The 25,237-nt window shown below is 50.8% G+C and overlaps 3 protein-coding genes across 4 annotated transcripts in view; 2 read left to right on the plus strand and 1 right to left on the minus strand.

Annotated features, from left to right (window-relative positions):
- The window catches only part of LOC128338357 (uncharacterized), a 30,626-nt gene extending 23,109 nt beyond the window's left edge, over positions 1–7,517 (plus strand). The window contains exon 4 of the mRNA XM_053280633.1: positions 7,259–7,517. Coding sequence (XP_053136608.1) covers positions 7,259–7,334 — 76 coding nt within the window. The 3' untranslated portion in view covers positions 7,335–7,517. The remainder of the gene's footprint in view (positions 1–7,258) is intronic.
- Positions 329–24,285, minus strand: VWA1 (von Willebrand factor A domain containing 1). Of its 2 annotated transcripts, XM_053280626.1 has the most exons (7): positions 23,399–24,285; positions 16,026–16,275; positions 14,738–15,301; positions 5,981–6,259; positions 3,923–4,195; positions 2,822–3,091; positions 329–2,027 (listed from the first exon to the last, which is right to left on the minus strand). In XM_053280626.1, exons 3-7 carry the CDS (start codon positions 15,126–15,128, stop codon positions 1,987–1,989), a joined length of 1,254 nt encoding a protein of 417 aa, XP_053136601.1. In that variant the 5' UTR covers positions 15,129–15,301; positions 16,026–16,275; positions 23,399–24,285; the 3' UTR covers positions 329–1,986. The 2 variants fall into 2 exon arrangements, with proteins under 2 accessions (XP_053136601.1, XP_053136600.1); XM_053280625.1 differs by lacking the exon at positions 16,026–16,275 and having other exon boundaries at positions 23,399–24,280.
- The window catches only part of ANKRD65 (ankyrin repeat domain 65), an 85,415-nt gene continuing 81,260 nt past the window's right edge, over positions 21,083–25,237 (plus strand). The window contains exon 1 of the mRNA XM_053280639.1: positions 21,083–21,995. The gene's annotated coding sequence lies outside the window, so the exon portion shown is untranslated. The remainder of the gene's footprint in view (positions 21,996–25,237) is intronic.

Genomic DNA, 25,237 nt, shown 5'->3' on the forward strand with positions numbered 1-25,237 from the left:
AACAGAGTATCAGGGTACATGCATAAGATTTGTTGGATCAGCCCCCTGCATTACCTGATCCCTGCAGTACCAACACTGGCCATCGACAGGTGGCGGCGCTGTAGGGCAGCAGTATTTTTGGCAGGCTACCATCCTTGCTCTCATATTGGGCATTAAGGCCCAACTGCTGGGTCGCTCCTCCACCTTGCGAAATCATTTTGGGGAGTGGTCACAGCATCTTCTCCCCACAGGCCTCCCCCTCCCATCTCGGAATCCTGGACCAACAGGATTTCATGACCCAGGTTGTCCCCCGGAGATTCCAAATCTCAAAGGCGAACTCTTCAACGGATCATTGGTTCTCTGTTTAATTCACGGTCTTCCAAACGATGCAGTACAACGGAACAGTTAGGCAATAATTTGCTACCATATTAGTCAAGCTACACGGAAAAGGTCGCTCGGAACGAAACGGTTTCTGGCTGATGAGAAAGAACGAGGACCGGCAAGGACATCTCGATGCAGGAAAGATTTCGGCTGTTTACCCCCAAACTCAGCACAGGCTACATCTGGACTGGCCGACAATGGAGATTGGATACTTTAAAAAGCAGCTGGGTAGAAACAAAGATCCAGAGTGCTCAATTCTGTCACATTTCTAGGATCACCCACTTCTTAACTGGCTCTGCTCCTCAGTGTGTGTGTGTGTGTGTGTGTGTGTGTGTGTGTGTGTGTGTGCCTAACTCTCATTTGGGTAGCTCACCTGTGACTGGATCAGGCCATTTCAAGCTACAGGTGAAGACTCAGTCAAAGAACCTCCGCCTGCAGTCTGAAGTGGTGCCAGGTGCAGATTGATGCCAGAGAGCAGCTGCCAGTTAGTGCCAACGATACCAGGCGCTGCTGCCAGTCAGAGTCAGTGCAGAGTTAGAGGGACCATGGGCCAGACTCAGCAGACGGCAGCGATGTATTAAATGTATATATATATATATATATGATTAAATTATTTTCCATGGAACGATCCACAGACAAAAAGCTAGGGTGTGAGGATTCTAGGCTCATTTCAGTGAGAATTACGCCCTTATCACCAAAAATCCAGCAGGGGAAGATGTCCTGCCGTGGAGATAAATAAACGGCAGATGTCCCCCCACAGTGAAATTACTCACAAGTGAAATCCCAAGGCAAGTTTGGAGGTTCCTGCCTGAACAAAACACCCGAGGAAATTTCAGTGACAAAGCATTTTTGAAAAGATTGGCTGTCTCTAAGGGGTGGGTGGGTTGGGATGTCCATCATTCCATACTGGGGGCTCAACAAAGATATTACAGCAGATTGTCAGTCAGATAGGATGGGGCCATAACTCAGTGGCAGAGCCCCACCTCTGCATTCTGAAGGCCCCGGCTTCAATCCCTGGTAGTGACTCCAGGTTGGGTTGAGAAGCAGCCCTGCCTGAAATGCTGCCCGTCAGTGTTGACGGTACTACTGGGAGCGGCTGCCAGTCTGGGTTGGCTACACTGAGCCGGACAGTGTGGACAGTCCTGGGAGCGGCTGCCAGTCTGGGTTGGCTACACTGAGCCAGGTGGGCCACGGGCCCCACTCAGCAGACAGCAGCTGCAGATCTACATTGGTACAGGTACATAAGGGGAGGAATACGTGACCTTCTTTCCCAGCCAAACCAAACACGAACACAAATAAATAGAATACAGTAAGGAAACAGGAAGCTTGGTTCCCAGTCTTTCGCTGTCGCCGGAATACAAGGAAGGAGAAAAGAGCGATGGCCGGGCGTGGAGTGATGAAACGGGAGGGATGACCTGGCGTGGTGGTCGGATTCCATCCTCTAGGGGGAGCCGTTGTCTATACACTACTCAAAATCTCAGGAACTTCAATGCCACTAGAGGGAGACAGAGTACTTCGGGGGAATGGTATGGGTGTGACCACCGGACCCGCTGGTATAGGTTCCCCGCCACGCTCATTCTTATCCCAGACTTCCCCTCTGCTCTGCAGAGGCTCCGATCACGCCGATCACGCCCTCTGCCGGTGCCTGTAGGCTCTCACTGGCGAAGCTGGAGAGCGAGAGGGAAAAGAAAAGGAGGAAGGTGTCGGTCTGGGTGTGTACACACAGCCTCGCCTCCAGCCACTCACCTGGCTACCTGCGGAATCGCCTGCAGTCGACCAGGAAGCAAACCTTTTTCTACATGGAAAAGGGAGTTTCTTTTTCTTCTGTGCATGGCGATACTGTTGCGTGGCGATACTGGGAGCAGCTGCTGCCGGTCAGGGTTGGCTACACTGAGCCGGATGGGCCAAGGGCCCGACTCAGCAGACAGCAGCTGCGAACAACTCTTGGGTGCGGAGTCAGGCCAGCTGGTGTCAAACAACAGGGGCTGCCTTGCCACACCACGGCGCCGTCTTCTATTTCCGAAAGAGCTAGAAATGTTGTTATCCTTATGGATGCATAACCCTAACCCTCCATTTACCCTAAAGGAGCAGAACTCTGAATTTAAGACGATCCTCCAATCTCTCTAAAAAAAAAAACTTGGGGGGGGGAGAGAGCCTAGTCTTGGATTCAGGTAAATATAGTCGTCTTGATGGCTATAGGCTACCTCCATATTCGGAGACTGGATGCCTCCAAATACCACCGGCAGGGGAGAAACGGCAGGAGAGAGGGCATTCCTTCGCCCCCTGCTCGTGGGCTCCCCAGAGGCATCTGGTGGGTCACTGTGGGGATCCCGACTGGGCTAGATGGGCCTTGGGCCTGATCCAGCAGGGCCGTGGCTTTGTCCTTACGGAAGGCAGAGAACCTCGCCGGGTCCCGGATTCGAATCACGGCCGATCGGAGAAGCCGTGCGGGAGCACTTACCCGGCTGCATGTGGACCATCTGGCACAGGCCTTTCCCGGGCAGGTTCTTGTACACGGGTTTGACGCACACTTTGTTGGTGCTGCCCGTGGCCAGATCGGAGAGGAGGACGCTGTGGATCTGCGGCGAGACGCTGAGGAGGGTCGACGGGCCGGCTTGGCGCCGGCATCTCACCCGGTAGCCGAGGACGTTGCCGTCGGCCGGATCCCACGTGGCCTTCACGGTGCTGGGACTCAGGTCTTCGAAGCGCAGGTGCTTGACCCGGGAGTTCTCTGGTCATGGGGCAAACGAGAGGAAAGGAGACCTGACGTGAGCCTTCCACAGCGATGTAAAGAAGACGCTCTGGTAGCCCCGCCCCTTCTCCTTAAGACACACCCACTCCATAGGACCTTCCCCTGAAGGGATGGGGCCGTGACTCCGTGGGAGAGCACCGGCGTTGCAAGCAGAAGGTCTCGGGATCCACTCCAGGGAGTGCGGTGTGAAACCCGATGACCTTGGCGAGCCGCTGCCAGTCAGAGTAGGCCACCCTGGGCTAAGTGGACCAAAGGCCTGACTCGGAAGGCAGCTGCAAATGTTCACCAGGAGCATCCGTGGTCCAGTGGGAGAGCATCGGCTTGGCACGCAGAGAGTCCCACGTTCCATCCCTGGCAGCGTCTCCAGGTAGGGCTGGGAAAGACGCCCGCCTGGAACCTCGGAGAGCTGCTGCCAGTCAGTGTAGGCAGCCCTGAGCTAGCTGGACCAAGGGTCTGACTCAGTATAAGGCAGCTCCCTATGTTCCTAGTTTGGTACCCAAAGGGAGGATCCGACACTATCTAATGGCAGCTTCCGATGTTCTAAGGAGGCTCAATTCTGGGGTTCTTTCGAGCGGTAGTATATCAAGGCCCGCCTGGGATTGAATCCGATGCGGATTCTGCCTCCTCGGGGCCAGACTGAGTCAGTGCTCTGCCTGGGGCTCATGACAAGCCCTTCTTAAATACCCAATCGCAAGCACCCTCTGAGCACGTACAGAGTACAAACTCCGCGCAGCCATTTTGCCCCAGAATCTCCTCCCTGCCGCCTCCGCATCCGCTCCCCCAGAGGGCGCCCGGCCCCCCCCCGCTCACCTTCCTGCGTGCACGCCTTGGCCGATAGCGCCTTTTCCTTCCCCGACCGGTAGATGGCCGAGACGGTCACCAGGTAGGTGCTGTTGGCCGCGAGATCCTCCAGGACGGTGCTGTTGAGGTTGCCCTCCACCTCCACCAGCTTGACGGCGTTCCCGGGCAGGGGCCCGTACAGCACCTGATAGCTGGCCACGCTGTCCGGGTTGGGGGCCCAGCTGACCCGGACGCTGTGGGGCTTGGAGTCTGAGATGAGAACCTGGGCGGGGCTGATGGCCTCTGCGGGGGGAGAAAACACAGAACCGAAGGGTTGCATGAGTGGTTCCCGTGGCCAGCGTTGGATAGATTCCCCGCAGAAGAGGGCAACCAAAGATGGTCAGGTTCATCGAGACTTCGGAAGCAAGGCTACAACCCCGGGGGGCTTTTTCGTGTAGGAAAAAGACCACGGAGAGGAGACCCGGTAGAGGTCTAGACAATCCTGCGTGGTGTGGAGAAAGTGGGGAGAGAGGATTTTTTCTTCTCTTCCCTCTCGCAGAACACTAGAACCGGGGGTCGCCCCATCAAACCGGTTGCCAAGAAATGTAGGACCGGCAAAAAAGAAGTGCCTTTTCACACAATGCATAATCTGCCGGTGGAACTCTCTGCCACAAGATGTGGCGACAGCCAACAGCCTGGATGGCTTTAAGTGGGGTTTGGATAACTTCATGGAGGAGGGGTCTAACAAAGGCTACTAGTCGGAGGGCTATAGGCCAGTTTCGGCCTCGGAGACAAGATGTCCCTCAGTTGCAGGAGAGAGGGCATGCCCTCAGCACTTGCCTGTGGGCTTCTCAGAGGCATCTGGTGGGCCACTGTGGGAAACAGGATGCTGGACTAGATGGGCCTTCTTGGGCCTGATCCAGCAGGGCTGTTCTTATGTTCTTATGTTCTTATGTCCTTATTACGTGGCTTTATCTATAAGAAATGTTTCCTTTTTTATCGGCGTGATTTTGCTGCTATAACAGAGTGAGTTTTGCAGACAGAAGCATTGATTATTTAACAGCTGGACAGAAGATGCATTGTGGTGGGACTGCTTCTATTTCAGTTTTAACGTACGTAGGATAGGGATGATTTTAAACGGGCAAGAATGCTCTCCAAAGACCACTGCCTGGAGAGAGTACAGTGATGTGTGCATTGTCACCCTAAGCGTGACTCTTTCTTCTGTGCAAAAGTGACAGCCGTTTGACTCCCTAATTGTTTAGAGTAGCAAGCAGGAATTGTCCCCTTTGCTAAGCGAGGTCTGCCTTGGTTTGCATTTGGATGGGAGTAAGGCTACATGTGAGCATGGGCAGACCTTAGGAGACGGGGCTGTTGTTCAGTGGTAGAATATCTGCTTTGCATCCAGGCCCCAGGTGCCATCCCTGGCAGCATCTCCAGGTAGGGCTGAGAGAGGCTCTGTCCTGAATCCTTGGAGAGCCGCTGCCAGTCAGTGTTGACAACCCTGAGCTGGATGAAGCAATGGTCTGACTCAGCAGACAGGAGCTTTGGAATTCCCCAAGATTTTTAGTGGCTGTAGCTGAGTGGAAGAGCACCAGCTTTGCACGCAGGACATCCCGGGTTCAATCCCTGGCACCTCCAGGTCGAGCTGGGAAAGATCTTTCTTACTCTGAAATCTTGGAGAGCAGCTGCCAGTCAGTGTAGACAATACTGAGCCAATAGTGATGGACTAACGGTCTGACTCAGTAGACAGCAGCTTCTTATGCTCCTAAGAGTTCTCTGCTATTTCAGCTTCCTCGAATGCTCAGCATGGATATTTGCAAACTGAATCTTACACAGACATTCAGTAGCCATGTTTTATGAAATACCATATTTACCCAGATAGAAGAGGACTTTGAATTTAAGATGCCCCCTCTTAAAAAACAGAGATCAAATAGAGGTTATACTTCTATTCACCTTAAAGGAACAGGTCTCTGAATTTAAGACAATCCCCCAGTTCTTAGCATCCAAGAACTCGGAAGGAACCGAGTCTTGGATTCAGGTAAATACGATAAATGCACGACCAGTTGAACATACGGCTGTTCCTCTTACCTTCCAAGGTGGTGACCCTGGTGGTCTGGGGTGGGATGTATCGCTCGTTGGACTCCGGGATGAGGGCCACCTCATAGGTTGTTTGCGGGGCAAGGTAGCCCACCACGATGCTGGTGTGGTCACCGCTCAGCTGCTTGGTGAGCTTCCGCCGGGGGTCTCCGGTGGGGGCGTACTCCAAAAGGTAGTAGCCGGTGCCGTGGGTGAGAAGTTTGGGCCACGTTAGCCGGAAGCTGCTTGAGGAGATGTCTGTGGCACGCAGCCGCTTGGCCTGGATGACGTCTGGGAGAGGCATAGCAGCACGTTTATAAAAAAAAATATCCTTAACTCTGCCCATTTTGATCTCTCTCGTTTTGACAAGTTTGTGACGCTTTGCCCATTTCAACTCCAAACCATTCTTCCACCAAGACCCCTTTATTACGCAATAAAAATACCACCCACCAGCAATGTGCCTTGTAACAGGGAATCCCAGATGTTGTGGACTACAACTCCCATCATTCCCAGCCAAAGGCCATTGCGGCTGGGGATGCTGGGAGTTGTACTCAGCAACATCTGGGAATCCCTGTTACAGGGAACACTGCCCACCAGATGTTACCAGTTAAAACAAAAGCAGTTTCAATATCAAAAACACACATCCTCAGTGTAAGCAACAGAGGATGGTGTTTTTGACATTGAAACCGCTTTTGTTTTAACTGGTAACATCTGGTGGGTGGTATTTTTATTCTTGTATAATAAAGAGGTCTCTCATTTTGGTGCTGTGACCCGTGATTTGGTGATGGGGGGCACATCCAAAGTAGTTTGCCACGCCCCATTGAAATAAACAAAGCAAGTTGGTTGACTAACTTAAGTCCCTTTGATTTCAGTGGGACTTGAAAACATGACTAGCTGAGTCTCGATCCTGTCCGCTAACTGGATGTCTGATCTGGACATAGGAAGTACTTCCTTGCACAAAGTGCGGCAAGCTTATGGAACTCTCCGCCACAAGATGGGGTGGTGGTTGCCAGCTCAGATAGCTTAAAAAAAAAAAAGTCAAATTCATAGAAGAGAAATCTGGGAGGTACATGCTAAAATTCAGATTTGTATGTAGTGAAATCGCATCCATGAATGGGTTCACCATCAAACAAAATCAGACGAGAAGTTTATAAATATTCATTCCTCACATCAGTCATGTGTTCAGAAAGTCCCTTGCTATTTCTGTCCCTATTTAGAATAACGATTCCCAAATTGTCTTGCAAGAAATGATTCATTTCACCAATTGATTCTCGGCATTTTCCTCCCTAGGGAAACCCAATTTGACCCCTCCCTGCTGATTTTCCATTGTGCCGTGCTGAGAGATTTCCTGTTTTCTGGCTTTTAAAATTTGGTTTACTAGATGAGGTCTTGTGTTTCTAAAACATATCTGTCTTTCTAAGCGTCTCAAAACTTTATTTTGGATTGGTGCCAACTCTTGCAAATAGCAATTCACCTTGGATGGTTGTTGACTTATACGTTGAGTTGCTTTGTTGCTTTGTTTAGTTTTCACTTGAGTTTGTGAACGTAATTAAAAATGCCCTGGGTGCTGTTTTTATAACAAAAAGCATGAGAAGAATTTGAACCCACCCCAATTGCTTGAAACTACTGGATGACTAAGGTTTGGCATCTTATAGCTATTTCTGAAAGAGCCAAAAATGTTCTGATCTTTATGGATGCCTAACTGGAGCACTTGCCAGTGAAACTGCTAACCAGCAAATGGGGTAACCCACACACATGTCGGTTTCATAAACCAAAGGGAGCAAAACAAAAACAAAAAACAAAAAACCACGAGGGAGCAACCCGCCCGCCCCGAAAAAACCCTGCCCCAATGTAATGCAATGGAATGGAATGTTTGTGAGCTCAGGGGGTAGTTAACAGACAATCAGGTGAAACTCAGTGGAGGGGAGGACTTCAACAGAAAGAGCAGGAAATTTCTCAGCTTGAAGGATGCTCCCCCAAGACAGACACAAGCCCTTCTGCTTCTGAGGGGGAAAGGTGCCTAAAATGTTCACCATGCTCAGGCATAGACTCAGGTAACATGTGCACACCAGAGATAAGCTACAGCATTTTCTGGTGGGACCATACCTGTATGACCCTCCCCATAGGAAGGGAAGGCATTTACACCCCACATTTCGGAATGGTAGCTTTCTATTGATGCTTTTAGGAAGAGTACTGAAGTGAATATTCCTAGTTATTGTGGTTTTAATATTTCAGATCTGATCTCTCTCTCTTGCAACTCGTCTGATCTCATGACTTAGGCCAGGGCTGCAAAACTTTGGCCCTCCTGCAGAAGTTGGACTACAACTCCCATCATCTCTTACCGTTGGCCGCTGGGGGGTGATGAGGTTTGTAGTCCAACCACAGCCAGACGGCCGAAGTTATGCAGCTCTGGGCCAAGTATTTGCTGACCTTCAAGTTTAAATTTCTGACCTCATTTTAAAAAGCAAATTTTTAAATGCACATTAACAGAAAGGCAAGGTCTAGAGGCTGTAACACCCTCGGCCCTGGCCTTCCCACAGATCTTTCACATCTTAGGATGTCTTCTGGGGTGTCACGGTCAAGTGTACCTCACTTCTCATCCAGAAAAAGCCAATTAAAACTGACTACTGAAAGTTTAGGTAATATGAACCTGCATGCACCTCCTATGGCCAGTAGATGGCAGCAGAGGCAAAAATAAAACCACATTGCTCTCTTTTTATGTAGACTTTTTTTTTTTTTTAATGGGTCTGTAGCTCAATGGTAGCACACCTGCTTTGCATGCAGAAGGTCCCGGGTTCAACCCCTGGCAGCATCTCCAGGTAGGGCTGGGAGAGGCTCCTGCCTTAAACCGTGGCGAGCTGCTGCCAGCCCGTGTAGGCAGTTCTGAGCAAGCTGGACCAAGGGTCTGACTCAGCAAGCAGCTTCATTAGGGTCATCTAGAGCTCAGTGGTCTTGCATCTGCTTTGGAGGTAAGATGGTCCCAGGTGCGATCCCTGGCAGCATCTCCAGGTAGGGCTGGGAGAGACTCCTGCCTGGAACCTGGGAGAGCTTCCTGTTTTCCAGATCCTGGACCAGGCTTAGATCATGTTGCATCCTGGGAGTTCAGCCTCTTGGGCCCCTTTTCTCTGACTTTTAAATGCGTTTCTTTTTTCACTCAATGTGTGTTACCCCTTTCAGTGCACTGACACTCCCTATCTGCATGTGTGGTTTCTCCTTCCCATCAGAGGCGCCCTTTGGACCGGACATCCGGGCGGAAGTCCGGTCCTCCGCACCGCTGAAAGGTGAAGTTGTGCCGTCGAATCGGTGTCGACTCGTGGCGCCCACAGAGCCCTGTGGTTTTTCTTTGGTAGAATACAGGAGGGGTTTTCCATTGCCTCCTCCCGCTCAGCGTGAGATAATGCCTTTCAGCATCTTCCTATATCGCTGCCGCCTGATATAGGTGTTTCCCACCGTCTGGGAAACGTACCAGCAGGGATTCGAACCGGCAACGTATTGCTCCCTAGGCAAGTTACTTCCCTGCTGCGCCATTTGGGGGCCCCCAAAATGTCCCGCCGGGGCCAATGCCAGGTAGTGGAGCACACAACACTGAGGGCGCAAGGATGCTTCCTATGTAACTCCCATCACCCCCTGCCAAAGGCCACTGTCGCAGGGGATGATGGGAGTTGTAGTTCAACAACAGCTGGGCACCCACGTTGGAGAACCCCTGACTTGGTCCTTGAGGATCTAGGGTTGCCTGCCCTCCCAGATGAATCGGCATCCGATCCCCAGGTCACGACTGAAAGCAATTCTGGAGATTCGAATCCAGACCTCCTCAAAGGTGACACATTTGTGCTCCTATTTTAGGAGCGAGAAATGCCGAGGCTGAGAGGTTCGCTCAGGGCGAGTCAGGGCAGAGAACTGTGCTTTTATTGCTTGCCGTTTTCCTCACTATTGTTATATGATCGGTAGGGTTGCCAACTTTACTGACGCGATTCTGGGAGATGGTTCCCCACCCTGGTAATCCATAGGGCCTTGCCTTTGTCTCAGCTCATCTGCCAACCCCACAACCACCTGGCATCCATATGCTGAGACCGTGTTCCTTGGCAGCCCGGCCTGGATTGGGCCAGAGCCTGGATCTACAAAAGCAACAGTAAAGTAGCAACTGAATCTCGATTCAGGCCAAATACCAAGAATGCACCTCTCCGGGATGCGATGCAGAAACATCACAGGGCTGCCGACCAGCCTGCAGTGAGCGTTGCCAACTCTGTGAAGCTTTTCCTGGGGATTTGGAACCATAGAATTCTAGACTCGGGTGGGACCTTGGAGGTCATCTAGTCCAACCCCCTCTAGAATCATGGGGTACTAGACTGATGCCAATTCCTGGAGAATTCGCAACAGACACAGGAAACCCCTGGGAATCCACTTCAGATCACTCTGGAATCTACCAGTAAATTTCGATCTGCCATCGATCTGCCAATCCCCACTCTCATGGACGTGTTGCCTAACTTTCCATCAGGCTATTGGCCAATGTTGATATTTGTCAAACAAACGGGGAATAAGAGGGGTGCTGACGGTAGGGTCACCAGTCCTCAGTGACTGTCTGGGATTCTCCTGGACTCTTGAAAGCAAGCCTAGCAACTGGAATGGTAATAGTGGGGAAAGAAGATTGGGTGAAAAAAATGAACACGAGCCAGCAGTGTGATGCAGCAGCTGAAAGAGCGAAGGCGATCTCTTAGCTTGCATTATGACAGAAGTCCAGTGTCCAGTTCCTAAGAAGTAACCCACCCTATTCTGCGCTGGTCAGGCCTCACAAGGAATACCACGTTCAGTTCTAGGGCCCGCCTTTTTAAGGAATACTGGAGAATACACAGGGAAGAAGAAAATCTCTCCGAAGAGCTTCGTCAAAGCCGGCAGCTTAGTGCCGCAGATCCGCAAAGGCCCAGGCAGGGAATAGGATGCCACCAGGCCTCCGAGGGAGCAGGCGCGAGTGTAGCAAGGGAGAAAAGCCTGAAGCGAGAGGCGTCTGGACTGCAAGCCGTGCTTTCAGACCGGGATTTCTTTACAGCCTCCGTGGAATGACATTTTTGTCATTCCGCTCTCTCCCTATGCATGTCGCCGGACGCTGAGCAGCATAACCGCCCTGGCTGCTCACCAATTCCAGCATCCTGTTTTTCTCCAGTGGCCCGTCAGATGTTTCTGGGAAGCCCACAGTCACAGGAACGTACGGAGCTGCCGACTGAGTCCGGCCCTTGGCCCACCTGCTTTGGTATTGTCTGCACGGACTGGCAGCGGCTCTCCAAGGTTCCCGGCCGGGGTCTTTCCCAGCCCTACCTGGAGATGGTCTTTCCCAGCCCTACCTGGAGATGCTGCCAGGGACTGAACCTGGGGCCTTCGGCAAGCAAAGCCGATGCTCTACCACTGAACTACGGCCTGATCCCCTAAGGGGAATATCTTACGGTGCTCACATGTAGTCCCCCATCCAAATGTAAACCAGGGCAAACCCTGCTTAGAAAGGGGGGTCAGATTGTGCCCGGCCTCGTACGACCAGCACTCCAGCCCCAATCCAGCCTCTCTCAGTGCAGCAGGTTTACCCCGTGGCGGGAGATACTCCAGGGATCCATCCACCCAGACAGCTGTGGACGTACTCTGGTGGCGTCTGGGGAGTGGCCACCTCATCCGACGGGCCGGCACAGGGAATTCAAGGCAAGCCTCGTGGGCCAACTGTCCAACAATGCCCGCTTGTTCGCCTACAAAGGAGGCCTTTGACAACCCCCCCGATGACATCACGGACCAACCTCTGGGCGTCTTCCCAGGCGGGCAGCTTGTTGAGATTCCCTCCTCCCGTGTCTTGAAGCTATGGCTGGCCTAGCTTTCACTCGTGCAATTTCAATCTCGTACTTACGGGAGCACAGATGGTCGCCGGAGGGGAGAGGAGGGGCGGGGAATCCTGGGGGCAGGATCAAAGGCATGGGTTCCCGGATCGTTTCTTCATTCGCTCCGTTCCGAGACTGCTTTAATCAATGCAAGAACCGAAGAAAAACCCGGCTGGGTCAGGGCAGGGCCTGTCCGGCAGCGTCCTGCCTCCTGTTGCAGACAGCTTCTCAAGATGCACTTGGGAATCCCGCCATGGGGGTAAACGAGGAACATCGCCACATCGGAAGCGGCCATATACTGAGTCAGACCCTTGGTCCCCCTAGCTCAGTTTGGTCTACACAGGCTGGCAGCGGCCTCTCCAAAATGACAGGCAGGAGTCTCTCCCAGCCCTACCTGGAGATGCCAGGGAGGGAACTTGGAACCTAGATGCTCTTCCCAGAGCGGCTCCATCCCCGAAGGAGAATATCTCACAGTGCTCACATTTCTAGTCTCCCCTTCAAATGCAAACCAGGGTGGACCCTGCTTAGCAAAGGGGACAAGTCATGCTTGCTACCACAAGAGACGCTCTCTTCCCTCTTGAAATGCCCCTTCCCGTTAGTGTACCCTAGCACCTGGTGTTCAGGGGTGTCCCCCCCCACCCCAGAACCTGATGGAAATAGCTCTCCAGGCTTGTAGCCACTGATAGCCCTCTTCTCCATGAATTGGTCTAATCCCCTTTTAAAACCATCTGGATCGGTGGCATCACCCCATCCTGCAGCAGTGAGTTCCGTAGGTTAACTGCACCTTGTGTAAAGAGTCCCGCATCTCTCAGCCTTTCACTTCAACAGATGACCCCGGGACCCTCATTTTATGAGTCTGATCTAATCCGATGAGCTCTGATATTCTGAGATGTTATGTCTGCGTGCAGACACAAAACAGCGTCCGAGGCAAAAGCCAGTGTATACAATTCTGCACAAACAATCCGACTGAAAAGTTGCAGGAGCACTTTCCGTGCCAAAAAGAATGAAGCAGTAGCAAAATCCCAACAGACAAGTGTTTGTCGGGGGGAAGTTTGTCCTCGAAGGTGAAAGGAGGTCACTGAAAGAATCTGCCGAACCTCTGTAGGGAGGAAATTCTACAATTGAGGTGTCACCGCGGAAAAGGCCCCGCTCTGAATCACCGCCAGTTATGCCTCTGAAATGGGCAGGACCGAGAATGAAGTAACCTTAGAAGAACCTGGTTTTTCAGGCAGGTTTTGTATGTATTGGATTTTGAATCCGGATCTCTTTAAACATCCAGGAGTGCTTTTAAGAATTGTCTGCTGATGGTGATTCCTGGAGGCTCCAAGCCAATCTTAGAGGGCTGGGAACCATAATCAGAGCAGAAAACCGCACCCCCATTCCAATCTGGAATGTGGTTGCTTCCCATAGTCTGGGGTTTCTGACTCCCCAAGGTTCAAAAGTGGTACATCCCCAGGGGGTTCTGTCCATGGACGTGGGGCAAAGGGATGTCCCCTCCCAACCATTACACAGGCGTCTGCTGCACAACTGAAATGGTTTCCTCCAGTTCTCTTACACAGCCGCTCTCCTCCTGAGGCCTTCTGGGCTCGCCTCTTAAAGAGGTAGTACCCAGAAGCGCTACGTTCTTTTTTCCACCGTGCCCCAGGAAATGATGAGTTTTCCTTTATTCTTTTGAGCAGAGCAGAATTGCTCCAGGGCCTTCGTCTAAGAAGATTCACCGAGATGTGCGTGTTTGAATGCTAAGCAACCTTGCAAGATGCCGGTGGGAATTTTTTTAAAGCAAAAAAGAAAAGAAAAGAAAAAAGGCCCAAAGCAAGAGTGAAACATTGCCAGGAAGTGGGTGGAAACCTTTTCCTTAGTAACCCTCGTGAATTTCCAAACCATCAGCAGAGCCAGAGCTGTGAGCCAATGCCCAAGACAAGTGCAATAAAGGGCCGAGGAGGTGGTGCATTATGGGTAATGACCCTGCAAGCAAGAGAAAGCAAGGGAGGAGATCTTGGGGAGGAGAGCATGATTTGTCCCCTTTACTAAGCAGGTTCTGCCTTGGTTTGCATTTCAATGGGTGACAATATATGAGCAGTGTCTGCTGTTTTCCTTCCTTCCTTCCTTCCTTCCTTCCTTCCTCTCGCTCTCTATCTTTTTCTTCCTTCCTTCCCTCCCTTCTTCCTTCCTTCCTTTCCAAATGCATTAGACAAATTCTTCGATGCAACATCTTATCAATAGGTGTTCTCCATCAGAACACCCACTGCGAGACCTTTCACCCATGGATTTGCCTAAGTGAAGCTTCCATGTGAAGGGGTAGTCTCTCTCTGAACACCTGATGCCTGGACAGGCCCCTAGTGATGTCCTTGCCTACCAGTGCCCCAAGGCAGCTGGTTGTCCCCGGTCAGAAACCAGACATGGGGCCACAAAAAGCATTTGAACTAGAGATGTGCGTGAAATGAATTTTTCAATTCGTTTCGAATTTGAATCAGATTCCGAAAATTCATTCTGAATTAAACTTTTAAAACCTTTTATATATTTTGAATTGTTTTTATGTCATTGTTAACCACCCAGAGACAAAGGTTTGGGCGGTATACAAGTTAGATAGATAGATAGATAAATAAATAAATAAATTTGAATCAAATTCAAATCTGGTCTGAAAATTTGATTTGCATTCAAATTTGGCACCTTTTTTAACCAACCAAGGGGCCAGAATGGTTTTTAAAAAGGTTCTCTCGAATTGAATTCGAATCGGATTTTGAAAATTTGTTTTGAATTCAAATTGAACTGCCCTTTTAAGGGGTGATTTGACTTGAATTCAAATCACTCGAATCGCCCAGATTTGGGTCGAATCACTCCGAATCCGAATCGATTTGCACATCCCTAATTTGAACGGCTTCCTTTAAAAAAATGCCCGTCTGCTTCATCTACTTACCCATGATGGCATCTCTCAGCTCCTCGGTGATGATGGGCAAGTCGTCCACATCCACAAAGTGGAGATGTTTCTCCGGGGGTGGGCTGGCGGCTGCCGAGAGCTCCAGATAGTTACCGCGCCCGGTGCTGACGATGAAGACCGTGACCCCCATGTCCTTGAGGAGCTGCATGGGCTGAGAGACATCATCCGTGGAGAAGCCATCAGTCACCCAGACCATCACCTTGGGCACTTCCGGCCGGGCGCCGGCTTCCGCCGTGAAGAGCTTCTCCTTGGCGAAGGAGAGGGCTCGTCCCGTGTTGGTGTCTCCCATCACCTGCTGGATATTCCGGATGGCCTGCTGGACTGCTCCGCTGGAGAGGTAGCGGTTGAAGGGGAACTCCAGGGAGGGCATGGTGCTGATGTGGACGACCCCAGTCTGGACATCGTGGGGCCCGAAGGTGAACGGCCGCAGGAGGTCTGCAATGAACTCCTTCACCCTGGAGAACTCGTAGTAGGAGACGCTGCCGGAGCTATCCAGGAGGAAGAGGAGGTCTCCTTCGAGATCGGGGGCAGACAGGTGAGGACCTAGAAGACAACGAGGGAAATGACATAAGACCAGCCCTTCAGGACCAACAACTGGGGACCCAGGTTTGAGAACCTCGTTCGAGAGGAGTCAGGACTAGGAGCCGCTGATAGACCTGTCCTCCCTGAATCTGTCTCAGCCCTACTTAAAGGCCCCCAAACTTGTGGCCATCGCCACATCCTGTGGTAGAGAGTTCCACAGATTAACTGTGCACTGTGTGAAAAAGGACTTCTTTTTGTTGCTCCTAAATCCCCTGGCCATCGTTTTCCTGGGATGACCCCTAGTTCGAGTGTTGCGAGAGAGGGAGGAAAAAATCCTCTCGCTCCACTCTTGCCATACCATGCACGATTTTATAGACCTTTCTCAGGTCTCCCTTGCCAAATTGAGTCACCTTTTCTCTAAACTAAAAAGCCCCAGGTGTTGTAGCCTCGCCTCATAAGGAAGGCGCTCCAGGCCCCTGATCATCTTGGTTGCCCTCTTCTGCACCTTCTCCAGTTGTGCCATGTCCTTCTTACGATACGGCGACCAGAACTGTACGCAGTTCTGTAGCCACACCACTGATTGGTATAAAGGCATTATAATATTAGAAGTTTGATTTTCAGTCCCCTTCCTGATGATCTCTAGCATGGAATTGGCCTTTTTTTTTTCTTTCTCGGCTGCCACGCACCGAGTTGATACTTCCAATGAGCTGACTACCACAACACGATCCCTCTCCTGATCCATCACCTGATCAAACACACGAGGTACAAGTGGAAGACGACAATATTTCAGTCCCTAATTTGCCGGGAATTCTCGGAGAATCCTTCCGTAGGCCTTGCATCTCCAAATCCAGCCGAAACGAAATCTGGACGCCTGCCAACATCCGACACGACCTCAGATTTCCGAGTTTGGGCTGCCACGATTGCACCTCGGGGCGGGTCTGACATTCCGTTCCGAGGAATGACAAGTTGACCTTTTCTGTGACGGTCCTGGTTGGCTGCCCACATGAAAGAAACAAGCGTGGGGACGAATTAATTGCTTTCCCAAGTTGAGCATCGGAGCCAAGCGCTTCGGAAATGTCACGGCGACGGGTTGGCTGTGAGAAGTTGTGCTGCGGCCACGGTCCTTTGCTTGTTTGCTTAGGGACATGGGAAGCTGCTTCCTGAGTCAGAGCCTTGGTCCATCTGGCGCAGGGTTGTCTGCACTGACTGGCAGCGGCTCTCCAAGGTTTCCGACAGGAGTGTTTCCCAGCCTCACTTGGAGATGCTGCCAGGGGTTGCGCCTGGAACTTCCTGCGTGCAAAGCAGAGGAACACCTGCTGCTGCCAAACCGAGTCCGACCCTTGGTCCATGTCGCTCAGCATTGTCTGCACTGACTGGCAGCACCTCTCCAGTGTTTCAGGCAAGAGTCTTTCCCCCAGCCCCGCTTGGAGATGCTGCCAGGGGTTGATCCTGGGACCTTCTGCAGGCCAAGCAGATGCTCTGCCTCTGAGCTCCCACCCCAAACTAGTTAGCATTCTCTGACAGAGAATGGGTTTTCATTGCAGGTTTTCCTTTCAGTTTCCCATGCTGCTGCTAGGTGATTGGGAAAGAAAGGTCCATCGACACAAAACCTTGGAAAAGACGCTGCTAGTCTGGGTAGACAATCCCGAGCTGGAGTGACCAATGACCTGACTCAGTATCAAGCAGCGTGCGATGTGCCTATGGTTTTGTTTTTGTTTTTAGATCTGCCCCCAGCCAGCTGCAGAACCTCTGTCTCCGTCCCAACGGCCAGACGAATTATCTCCAACTCCTTCTCGAGCAGGTTGGGTGTGTGCAGTAGCTAGTAGCTCGTCCAGACAAGGACACCAGTGGAGGAAACACCTTAGCCATTAAAGCAACAAAAAAACCCATTAAATTTATATATATCTATATCTATATCTATATCTATATCTATATATCTATATCTATATATCTATATCTATATCTATATCTATATATCTATATCTATATCTATATCTATATCTATATCTATATCTATCTATCTATCTATGTATCTATATATCTAAAAAAAATAAAAGCTGCAGTCAACATCACCTCCGCTCTTGACCCAGCACAGCAGTTTTCCCTTTATTGCTGCCGGATGCAGAGAGACAGGAAGACCTTCAATATCCCCCTTCGCTCCATCATCCTTGCTCTAAAGATGGCTTTCCTCTCCTCTCCCTCTCTCTCCCCCCCGCCCCATCTCGTTCTAGCCTCTTGCATAAACTGTGACTTTAAAAGGAACTCGGCCGAGACGGGCCCTCGGCAGCAAGGAGCTCAGACCCGGCCTGTGCGGATTGCTCTCTGCTCCCTGCCAAAGAAACTCTGGGATACTCTCCAGATTTCGTTCCTGCCGAGTCATTCCCGGTTTGGAAGCTCCGTGCGGCATGAATCGCCCTAAAAGGACCGTGATGGGAAGGACCCCGTCTGCACTTCGGGTCAGGATTTGCCACCCTGGGAAAATGTCGTCCAAGTAGGCCTGCCAGCTCTGATGGGAGCGATCCCTGGAAGACGTCACTTTCCAAAGAGCTTCTCTTCGATTCCCCACCCAGATCGAGTCCTTCGGGCCTCCAGGATTTCTTTGAGGAGTGTCCTGGAAGCAGACACCGATTCCTAGAGGCTCTGGGCCAGTTTTGGCAGGCTGGAGACGCTAGCCATAGGGACATCGGAAGCTGCCATACAGAGTCAGACCGTTGGTTCATCTAGCTCAGTGTTGTCTACACTGACTGGCAGCGGCTTCTCCAAGGTTGCAGGCAGGAGTCTCTCCCAGTCCTAACTGGAGATGCAGCCAGGGAGGGAACTTGGAGCCTTCTGCATGGAAGCAGGCAGGTGCTCTTCCCAGAGCGGCCCCGTCCCCTAAGGGGATTGCAGTGCTCACACATGTTGTCTCCCATTCAAATGCAAACCAGGGCAGACCCTGCTTAGCAAAGGGGGCCATTCATGCTTGCTACCACAAGGCCAGCTCTCTCTTTAGCCTGCAGGTCTCCCACAGCTGTGATGTGCAGAAGGTATGAGCAGACGTCAAATTTGTGGGATCTATGTCCACCCAGGCAAAATAGTGGATCAAGGGAACGGGCAGCTGGGAAGGAACCCGGTGTGGAAACCTGGGGAGATGCTGCCAGTCAGTGTGGACACTGCTGAATGCAATAGACCAATGGTCTGACTCCGTAGGAGGCAACTTCATATCTTTGCTTCTTTCTCCGCATTCCTCACTTTTAAAACAGGAGTATTAATTGGCTAATTTTGACCAGGTCTCGGTTCAGCGCTGCCAACCCTTTTCAGAGTCTTGGGTTCGGGTCCCGGCTCTGTTGTCACATAGACATCAATTTGGACTGGTGGATGCAGCTGAGCCCAGAGGGTGGGAGTCAGAATCCCTTGCCTATCCATTCCAACTCACCCAGAGGACTATCAATAGATCCCAACTGCTCTTCCTGTCCCCATACTTATGACTACCCCACTGCTGGTGGGGGGGAGAGACAGGGAGCTACGGAGCTATGCAATGGCAGTTATTAACCGTGGCCTGAAAATACAGGGGGTTCTCAATCTGTCGTTGCGATGTCCTTCGGACTACAACTCCCACCATCCATTCCTTCGGCCGCTGTTGCGGGGGTTGATGGGAGTTGTAGTCCGCCCCAGGTTAAGGGACAACAGTCACAGCCAAAAAGCGTCTGCTGGAGTCGTGCTTCCTAATCTTCGCGCTCCACCCAAGGCAGAGTCTGGAAGTTATGAAAATACTGTAGATACAGCAGGCTGTAAAATGCTTCCTGGTGTGATCTCACCCACTGCCTGAGGCTAGGAGTGTCCTAGCTGTGAAGCCTCCCTGCCCGGCATGCTTTTCACTCCTTAAACGACGCTGTGACCAGCCAGAAGCCGTTTGTGTTTTGGGCACCCAGAAGCAGAGAAATAAAAGCATTAGCTTCCAAGTTGACATTGGCCACAGGGATGTGTGAATCAATTTGAATTTTAACTCGAATCTGGCCAATTCAAATTTGAATTGAATCACCCCTAAAAAGGGCAATTCGGTTCTCATTTGAATCGAACCGGCCAGCTTATAATTCGAATCGATTCAGATTGATTTGACGACTGTTTTTGGACATTTCAGCACACTTTTTAAACCATTCAGGTGCCTTGATTGGTCAAAAAAGGTGCCCAAAAGTTTGAATTGATTTGAATTCAAATTGAATCAATTCACATTTGAATAGAATTGGCCTGTTTGGGGCCGATTCAATTCGAATTCGAACTGAATCAGCCAGTTTCTATCCAAATTTGGTTCAAATTTGAAAATTCGATTTGGGCACATCCCTAATTGGCCAACCCGGGACTGGTTCCTGTTGGCTTGGCACTGACATTCTTCTTTAGGAATGAGAAATCAACAGAAGCAGGACCCCATAATTCCACACGGGAGGAATGCTAGGAAATAAAGATCTTAAAATTAATACTATCAAGTTTGAATATAGGGGTAGAACACCTTTCTTGCATGCAGAAGGTCCTAGGTTCAATCCCTGGCAGCATCTCCCAGTAGGGCTGTGAAAGACTCCTGCCCGAAACCTTGGAGAGTCGCTGCCAGTCAGTGTTGACAGTACTGAGCTCGATGGACCAAGGGCCTGACTCAGTATATGGCAGCTGCCTTATGTAAATGCATCGTATTTTAAGTGAGTTGTATCAATTAATGAATGACTTTTTATGGCAAGGCTACCCCCTTAGATTTTCTCTTTGTACACTTCAACTGCCCATCGAAGAAAGCGGGTTTAACGTTCCACGTTTTCAAGCTTATCACTGCACATTGATTCCATCGTCAGTCTTAGGGTGGAGAAACAATGATTCGGCATCACTCCTCTCCCCTGTTCCTCCCGCCCCCGGGGCAGGGCAGCCGCAACGGAGGGCGTGCCACCTGCTTCCCTAACCTTTCTCCTGGCTGGATCCCTTAGTCATAAAGGGCGGCAGCCAGGTGAAGCTGGGGTGGAGGGGGAGAAGAGAAAAACCAACCCTGCAGGGTTGACTCACGGATGCCTCTGAGGGGATCTTTTCCACCGCCGGCACCCACAGCTCCTGGCTGGCCGTTACAACTTTTCCAGAGTTACCAACTGCCACAGGCATGGGGTTGTGTGTGTGTGTGTGTGTGTGTGTGTGAGAGAGAGAGAGAGAGAGAGAGAAAACACAGCCACCCCTAAGAAAAGAGTCCCTTGCAGGCAGAATACAGGAGGGGTTGACCATTGCCTCCTCCCGCGCAGCATGAGATGATGCCTTTCAGCACCTTCCCATATTGCTGCTGCCCAATATAGAGGTTTCTCATAGTCTGGGAAACACGCCAGTGGGGATTCGAACCGGCAACCTTCTGCTTGTGAGTCAAGCATTTCCCCGCTGTACCACTTAAGGCAGTTTCATTCGGAGATAGGCGCATCCATAGCTCCGTGGCAGAACACTTGCTTTGCCCGCAGAAGGTCCCAGAGCTGAGGATGATGGGAGCGGTAGTCCAGCGGGAGCTAGACGGCCAAAGTTACGCTGCCCTGAGATGAGGAATGCCTAAGTGGCGCTTTTGCTTGCAGTGGGACTACTCTGAGTAATTTCCCTCGTCACTCAAATGGGATGAACACTGCTCTCGTCTGCAGGTCTTTCCAGTGGGGCTTGGAGTAAGGCCCCGATCCAGCCGGGAGTAAGGCCCCGATCCTGGCGACTTACTCTGGATTGCAGTGTGAACTGGGGGGGGGGCAGATGAAAACTTGGGGCTGATCCAGCCAGGCGGGCTTGGTGCTGAGACGCTGGAATCCCAACCTAATTGGGGGGCATCTGGAGCAGTAAGAACGCTGTTCCATCAACGCTCCTCAGACCTCTCAGCTTTACGACTCTTGGATCCTCGCTGCCAATGAATCTGTCAGCTTCCTCGTGACATTAAAGAGGGTCTTTGCAGCCCTCTTCATCAGCAACGGGCGCCCCGAGCCAGCTGGCTTGCCTCGCTGGATCCGTTCTTCATATCTGAGTCCCACACTTGGGCCTCGCCCAGATGCTCAAGTTTTCCAGAAGGGCTCCGAAACAGAAGCTGTGGTGTGTCTTTGTTGACAAAGACAGCCCGCGGATGGTCTTGCAAATCTCATCGGATGCTCTCTGGAGTGCTCGGGATTAGCCGGCCCAGGTGGAAGGGCTTGCGGAACTCTCTGCCACAGGATGTGGCCACGGCTGCTAGCCCAAATGGCTGTGAAAGTGGGGTGTTCGCATTTGCGAGGGAGGAGAGGTCTGTCAAGGGCAACAGGATAGCCAAATAATAGAATAATAAGTGGGCATAAGAAAAGCCCTGCTGGATCAGGCCAAAGACCCATCCAGTCTGGCATCCTTCCTCAGTCAGTGGACAACCAGGAGCATCTGGAAACTCACAAGCCAGGAAAAGAGGGCAACCACCCTTTCCTTGATTCTCCCTAGCATATCCTCCATGAATCTGTCTAACCTCCTTTTAAAACCATCCAGCCACTGGACAGCCGCTGCCAGTCAGGGTAGACAATACTAATCCCGATGGAGCAAAGGTCTGACTCAGTAGGCAGCGGCTTCAGATGTTCAATCTGTTTCCTAACAGGGGTGTTTTGAATTCTTTCCTGGTCCTTGTGGTACCGTTTGTGGTTTGCCACCAAAATTACAACTGGTTATGTACAACCTCCACAACTGCTGTCTGGGGAAGAGAAACTTAAAGGAAGAAAGCCAAGTATCGGTATGTAGCAATGATTTTCTCTTGGTCGTCGTTTTAAAAAATGCACGGGTCAGAGCCAAACCTTCACTGGTGCTGTCATTGTTGCTTCTTGATTGGGACTGAAATTTCTCCACGAGAGTAGTGGAAAACCAAGGGGGAAGATATGAGCTCCTGGAGGTCATTGGAAGCTTTCCTCCCCCAGGTAAATAGCAGTTGGATCGGGGCCCCACCGATCGGGGCTGTGACAGGAAGCAGTTCAAGCCCCTATGTGGCTAGGGACGACCAGAAAACTCATGGTGATGAAAAGCACTTGAAATATCACATATAGCCTGGCCGTTATCGTGATCTCAATTTTCATGTGCCAGAAAGTCCACGTCAACACCGATTGGCAAGGTAGGACAGACCAAAGCAGCAGTGTGGTACAGTGGTTAGAGCGCCGGGCTAGGAGCCAGGAGAATAGAATTCTTCACCTCAGGGCTGTTGTGTGGACAAAACGGGTTTGGGAAACAGGTTCCTTGGAAGGAGGGAAGGTTAAAAATGGAAATTTTAATCAAAATGCTTAAAATATGGGTTTTTTTAAAAATCGGTGGAACTCCCTGACACATGATGCGGTGGCAGCCACTGGCCAAGATGGCTTTGAAAGCTATTTATGGTCTATAAATTGCTACAGAAAGGCTGAATGGAACATCCATGCTCAGCTGCAGTCTACCTCTGAATCTCAGCTGCTGGGGACAAACAAGAGGGTGGTTCCTTTCAGGGCCCTGCTTGTGAGCTTGAATGGCCCTTGTAGCAAACAGGATGCTTGATTTGGTGGGTCGTTGCCTTAATCCCTCAGGGTCCTCCGGATGTTCTTCTCTAATGGTCACTCTTACAAAAGCTGGCATCTGCGAGACTTCTAAGATGTCACAATTTGGGTGTGGGTGTGTGTCAAAAATTTAGATTGTAGGCCCCATGGGGCAGGGACTTTACTGTCCTCACTCACACTGTCAAACCCGGTCTGTCCTGAAAGAAGCTCTCTAAGACGCGGCAGCAATGTTTTGCATGTCTGCTTCTCCGAGAGCGACGCACTTATAATTGCCCAGTGCAGGGAGAAATCAGAAACTCAAACGAAAACACACACACAAGAGTCTTGAGCGACAGCTTTGGACATGCACAGAATATTCCCAGGGTGACGATCTTTTCTCCACACTGTCCTAAAAGGAGCAAAACACCTCTCGGGCTTTTCTCGGGGTCCTGTGAATCGCTGCCCTCTATCCCTTCTCTAGCCGATTTTGATTTTATGCCAATTTAATATTAACTTTGGCTGGTGCCCAATGCACCTTTTAAAAGACACACATGGGAGCAGCCGACCCACACACACACACACACACACACACACACACACCCCAGGAAACCAGCGAATCTGGACTTTTGACGGCACTCACCTCTTTGAGGGTTCGTTTGTCCCAGGGTGAAGTGGAGCCACAGAATTAAAATCAGGTTTCCGGCCTTCATAGCAGCTACCTTAAATCCAAAAGCTTGAGGCTTGGGAGGCTGAGCAAAAGTCGGAGTTCAGTCATATTAAGAGATCTTGCGGAGAGAGCAGATCTCTGCTTTTATGCCGCGCTCCTCCTCTGGCGCTGAGACACCCCCCCTTTTGTAGATCTCCCCCCCACCCCTGCACAGTTATGAAATCTCTAAGTCCATCTCGCTCTCTTTTTCTCCTTTCCTTTCCCTTTTCCAACTCATAAATCCTTTCTGACAGGAGTCGCCAGACGCCTTCTTCTCCCGCTGCCGCGGCCGCTGCCGTCACTGACTCTTTTAAAAAGTTAAACTTGCCTAAGGAGGGCGCGGAGCAGCAGGCAGTCGTGCTGGATAGCGGTGGAGGTTGCCAACTTTCCCTCTTCACCCCGGCTCCTCTGCTTGAAAAGGGTGGCCGACGTTTCCACCGGATTCTCTGCCGCTTTGCTCTCAAGGGCAACCGGCAGGCAGGATTTAGCAGGTGATAATCCTACTATCCATGCAGGTTCCTACCAAATGACCCACTGGTCAAGGCATAGGTGCAGAGGCCATTCAATAAGTTGGCAACCTTAGTTTTTAATAACAGCCTGAAAGAATTTTAGCTGGGGTTTCCCCTCCTACCTCCCTGGCATGGAGATAAAGAGACGGGGGCGCGTCAATGGATAGATTCCTCCCAGTTGAGCCACTTCTAAAGGTATGGCTGCCAAATCGAGTTGAAAAGTTGGCAACCCTAGCTAGTAATAATAATGCTAATAATACTACTACTAATAAACTTTATTTGCTAGCTCCCCCGTAACAAACTGTTAATTGCTAAATTGTAATCGCAACCTGACACACAGGATTTTGGAAGATTCCCCACCCTGGCATGGAGATAAAGGGATGGGAAAAGCTTCACCTGATGAATTCCTGCCAATCAAGGCACTGCTAAGGCACTGCTAAGGCAGAGCTGCCAAGGTCGTTCAAAAAGTTGGCTACTCTAGCTTTTAGTAACAACCTGACATATAGAATTTTAGATGGTGGCATTCTACACACACCCCACTCCCGATAAGGGAAAAGCTTTACCTGAGGTTGCCAACACATTCCATGGCAGGGCTCCTGTGCCTTTGCAGCGACATGCCAAGCAAGTGGAGCATTGCTCAACATGGATACAAGGCGATGGGGCAAGCTTCCGCAGTCTGGATTTTTGGTTTGCAATGCAGCTACTAAAAGCAGAGGAGCCATGCCAGGAAAAAAAGTTGGCAACCCAACAACACAGGCTGTATCCTTTGAGAGGTCCAGCCTGGCTTTTTATTACTTCCTTTCCCCCCCTACAGGACGTCACGAGGGCCTGGATTTCCTATTTGTTTATTGGGGTGGGATCTTTCCATCCCTGTGGCTTGCAGTTCTGTGCTCCCTTCCCCGCTGAGGCATTTCCCATTAAATGAAACTCAATTCGAACTCGCACAAATCTTCTCCCAGGCGTTCTGGCGATTCCCCGTCCTCTCCCTTTATAAAATGTAGCAGCAAAGTTTTGAGCTATAGATTGGAGTGGTGGCTGCATTGGGTATCTTGTCCGCATACATGTTCACTAGCCTGCCTTTTGAGATTTGATTTCATTTTTTAAAAACTGGCAGTGAATCTCTTCTGCAAAATGGGGAGCTCATTTAAATACCCAGAGGTGGTGTGTGTGTGTGTGTGTGTGTGTGTGTGTGTGTATACATATACACACAAATACATGTGTATATAAATACACACATATGCATTTGTATGTGTGTATGTATGTA

The sequence above is a fragment of the Hemicordylus capensis genome, chromosome 16 (assembly GCF_027244095.1).
Source record: "Hemicordylus capensis ecotype Gifberg chromosome 16, rHemCap1.1.pri, whole genome shotgun sequence".
NCBI lineage: Eukaryota > Metazoa > Chordata > Lepidosauria > Squamata > Cordylidae > Hemicordylus > Hemicordylus capensis.

What these genes read in the sequence shown, in the direction of transcription:
- VWA1 (XM_053280625.1), bottom strand. Translation starts at nt 23,468, where the DNA reads ATGAAGGCCGGAAACCTGATTTTAATTCTGTGGCTCCACTTCACCCTG. An exon ending in CAAGGCGTGCACGCAGGAAG is followed by an intron (nt 3,092 to 3,922) that starts GTGAGCGGGGGG and finishes CCCCATGACCAG; the next exon opens with AGAACTCCCGGGTCAAGCAC. An exon ending in GATGGTCCACATGCAGCCGG is followed by an intron (nt 2,028 to 2,821) that starts GTAAGTGCTCCC and finishes CTCGCTCTCCAG; the next exon opens with CTTCGCCAGTGAGAGCCTAC.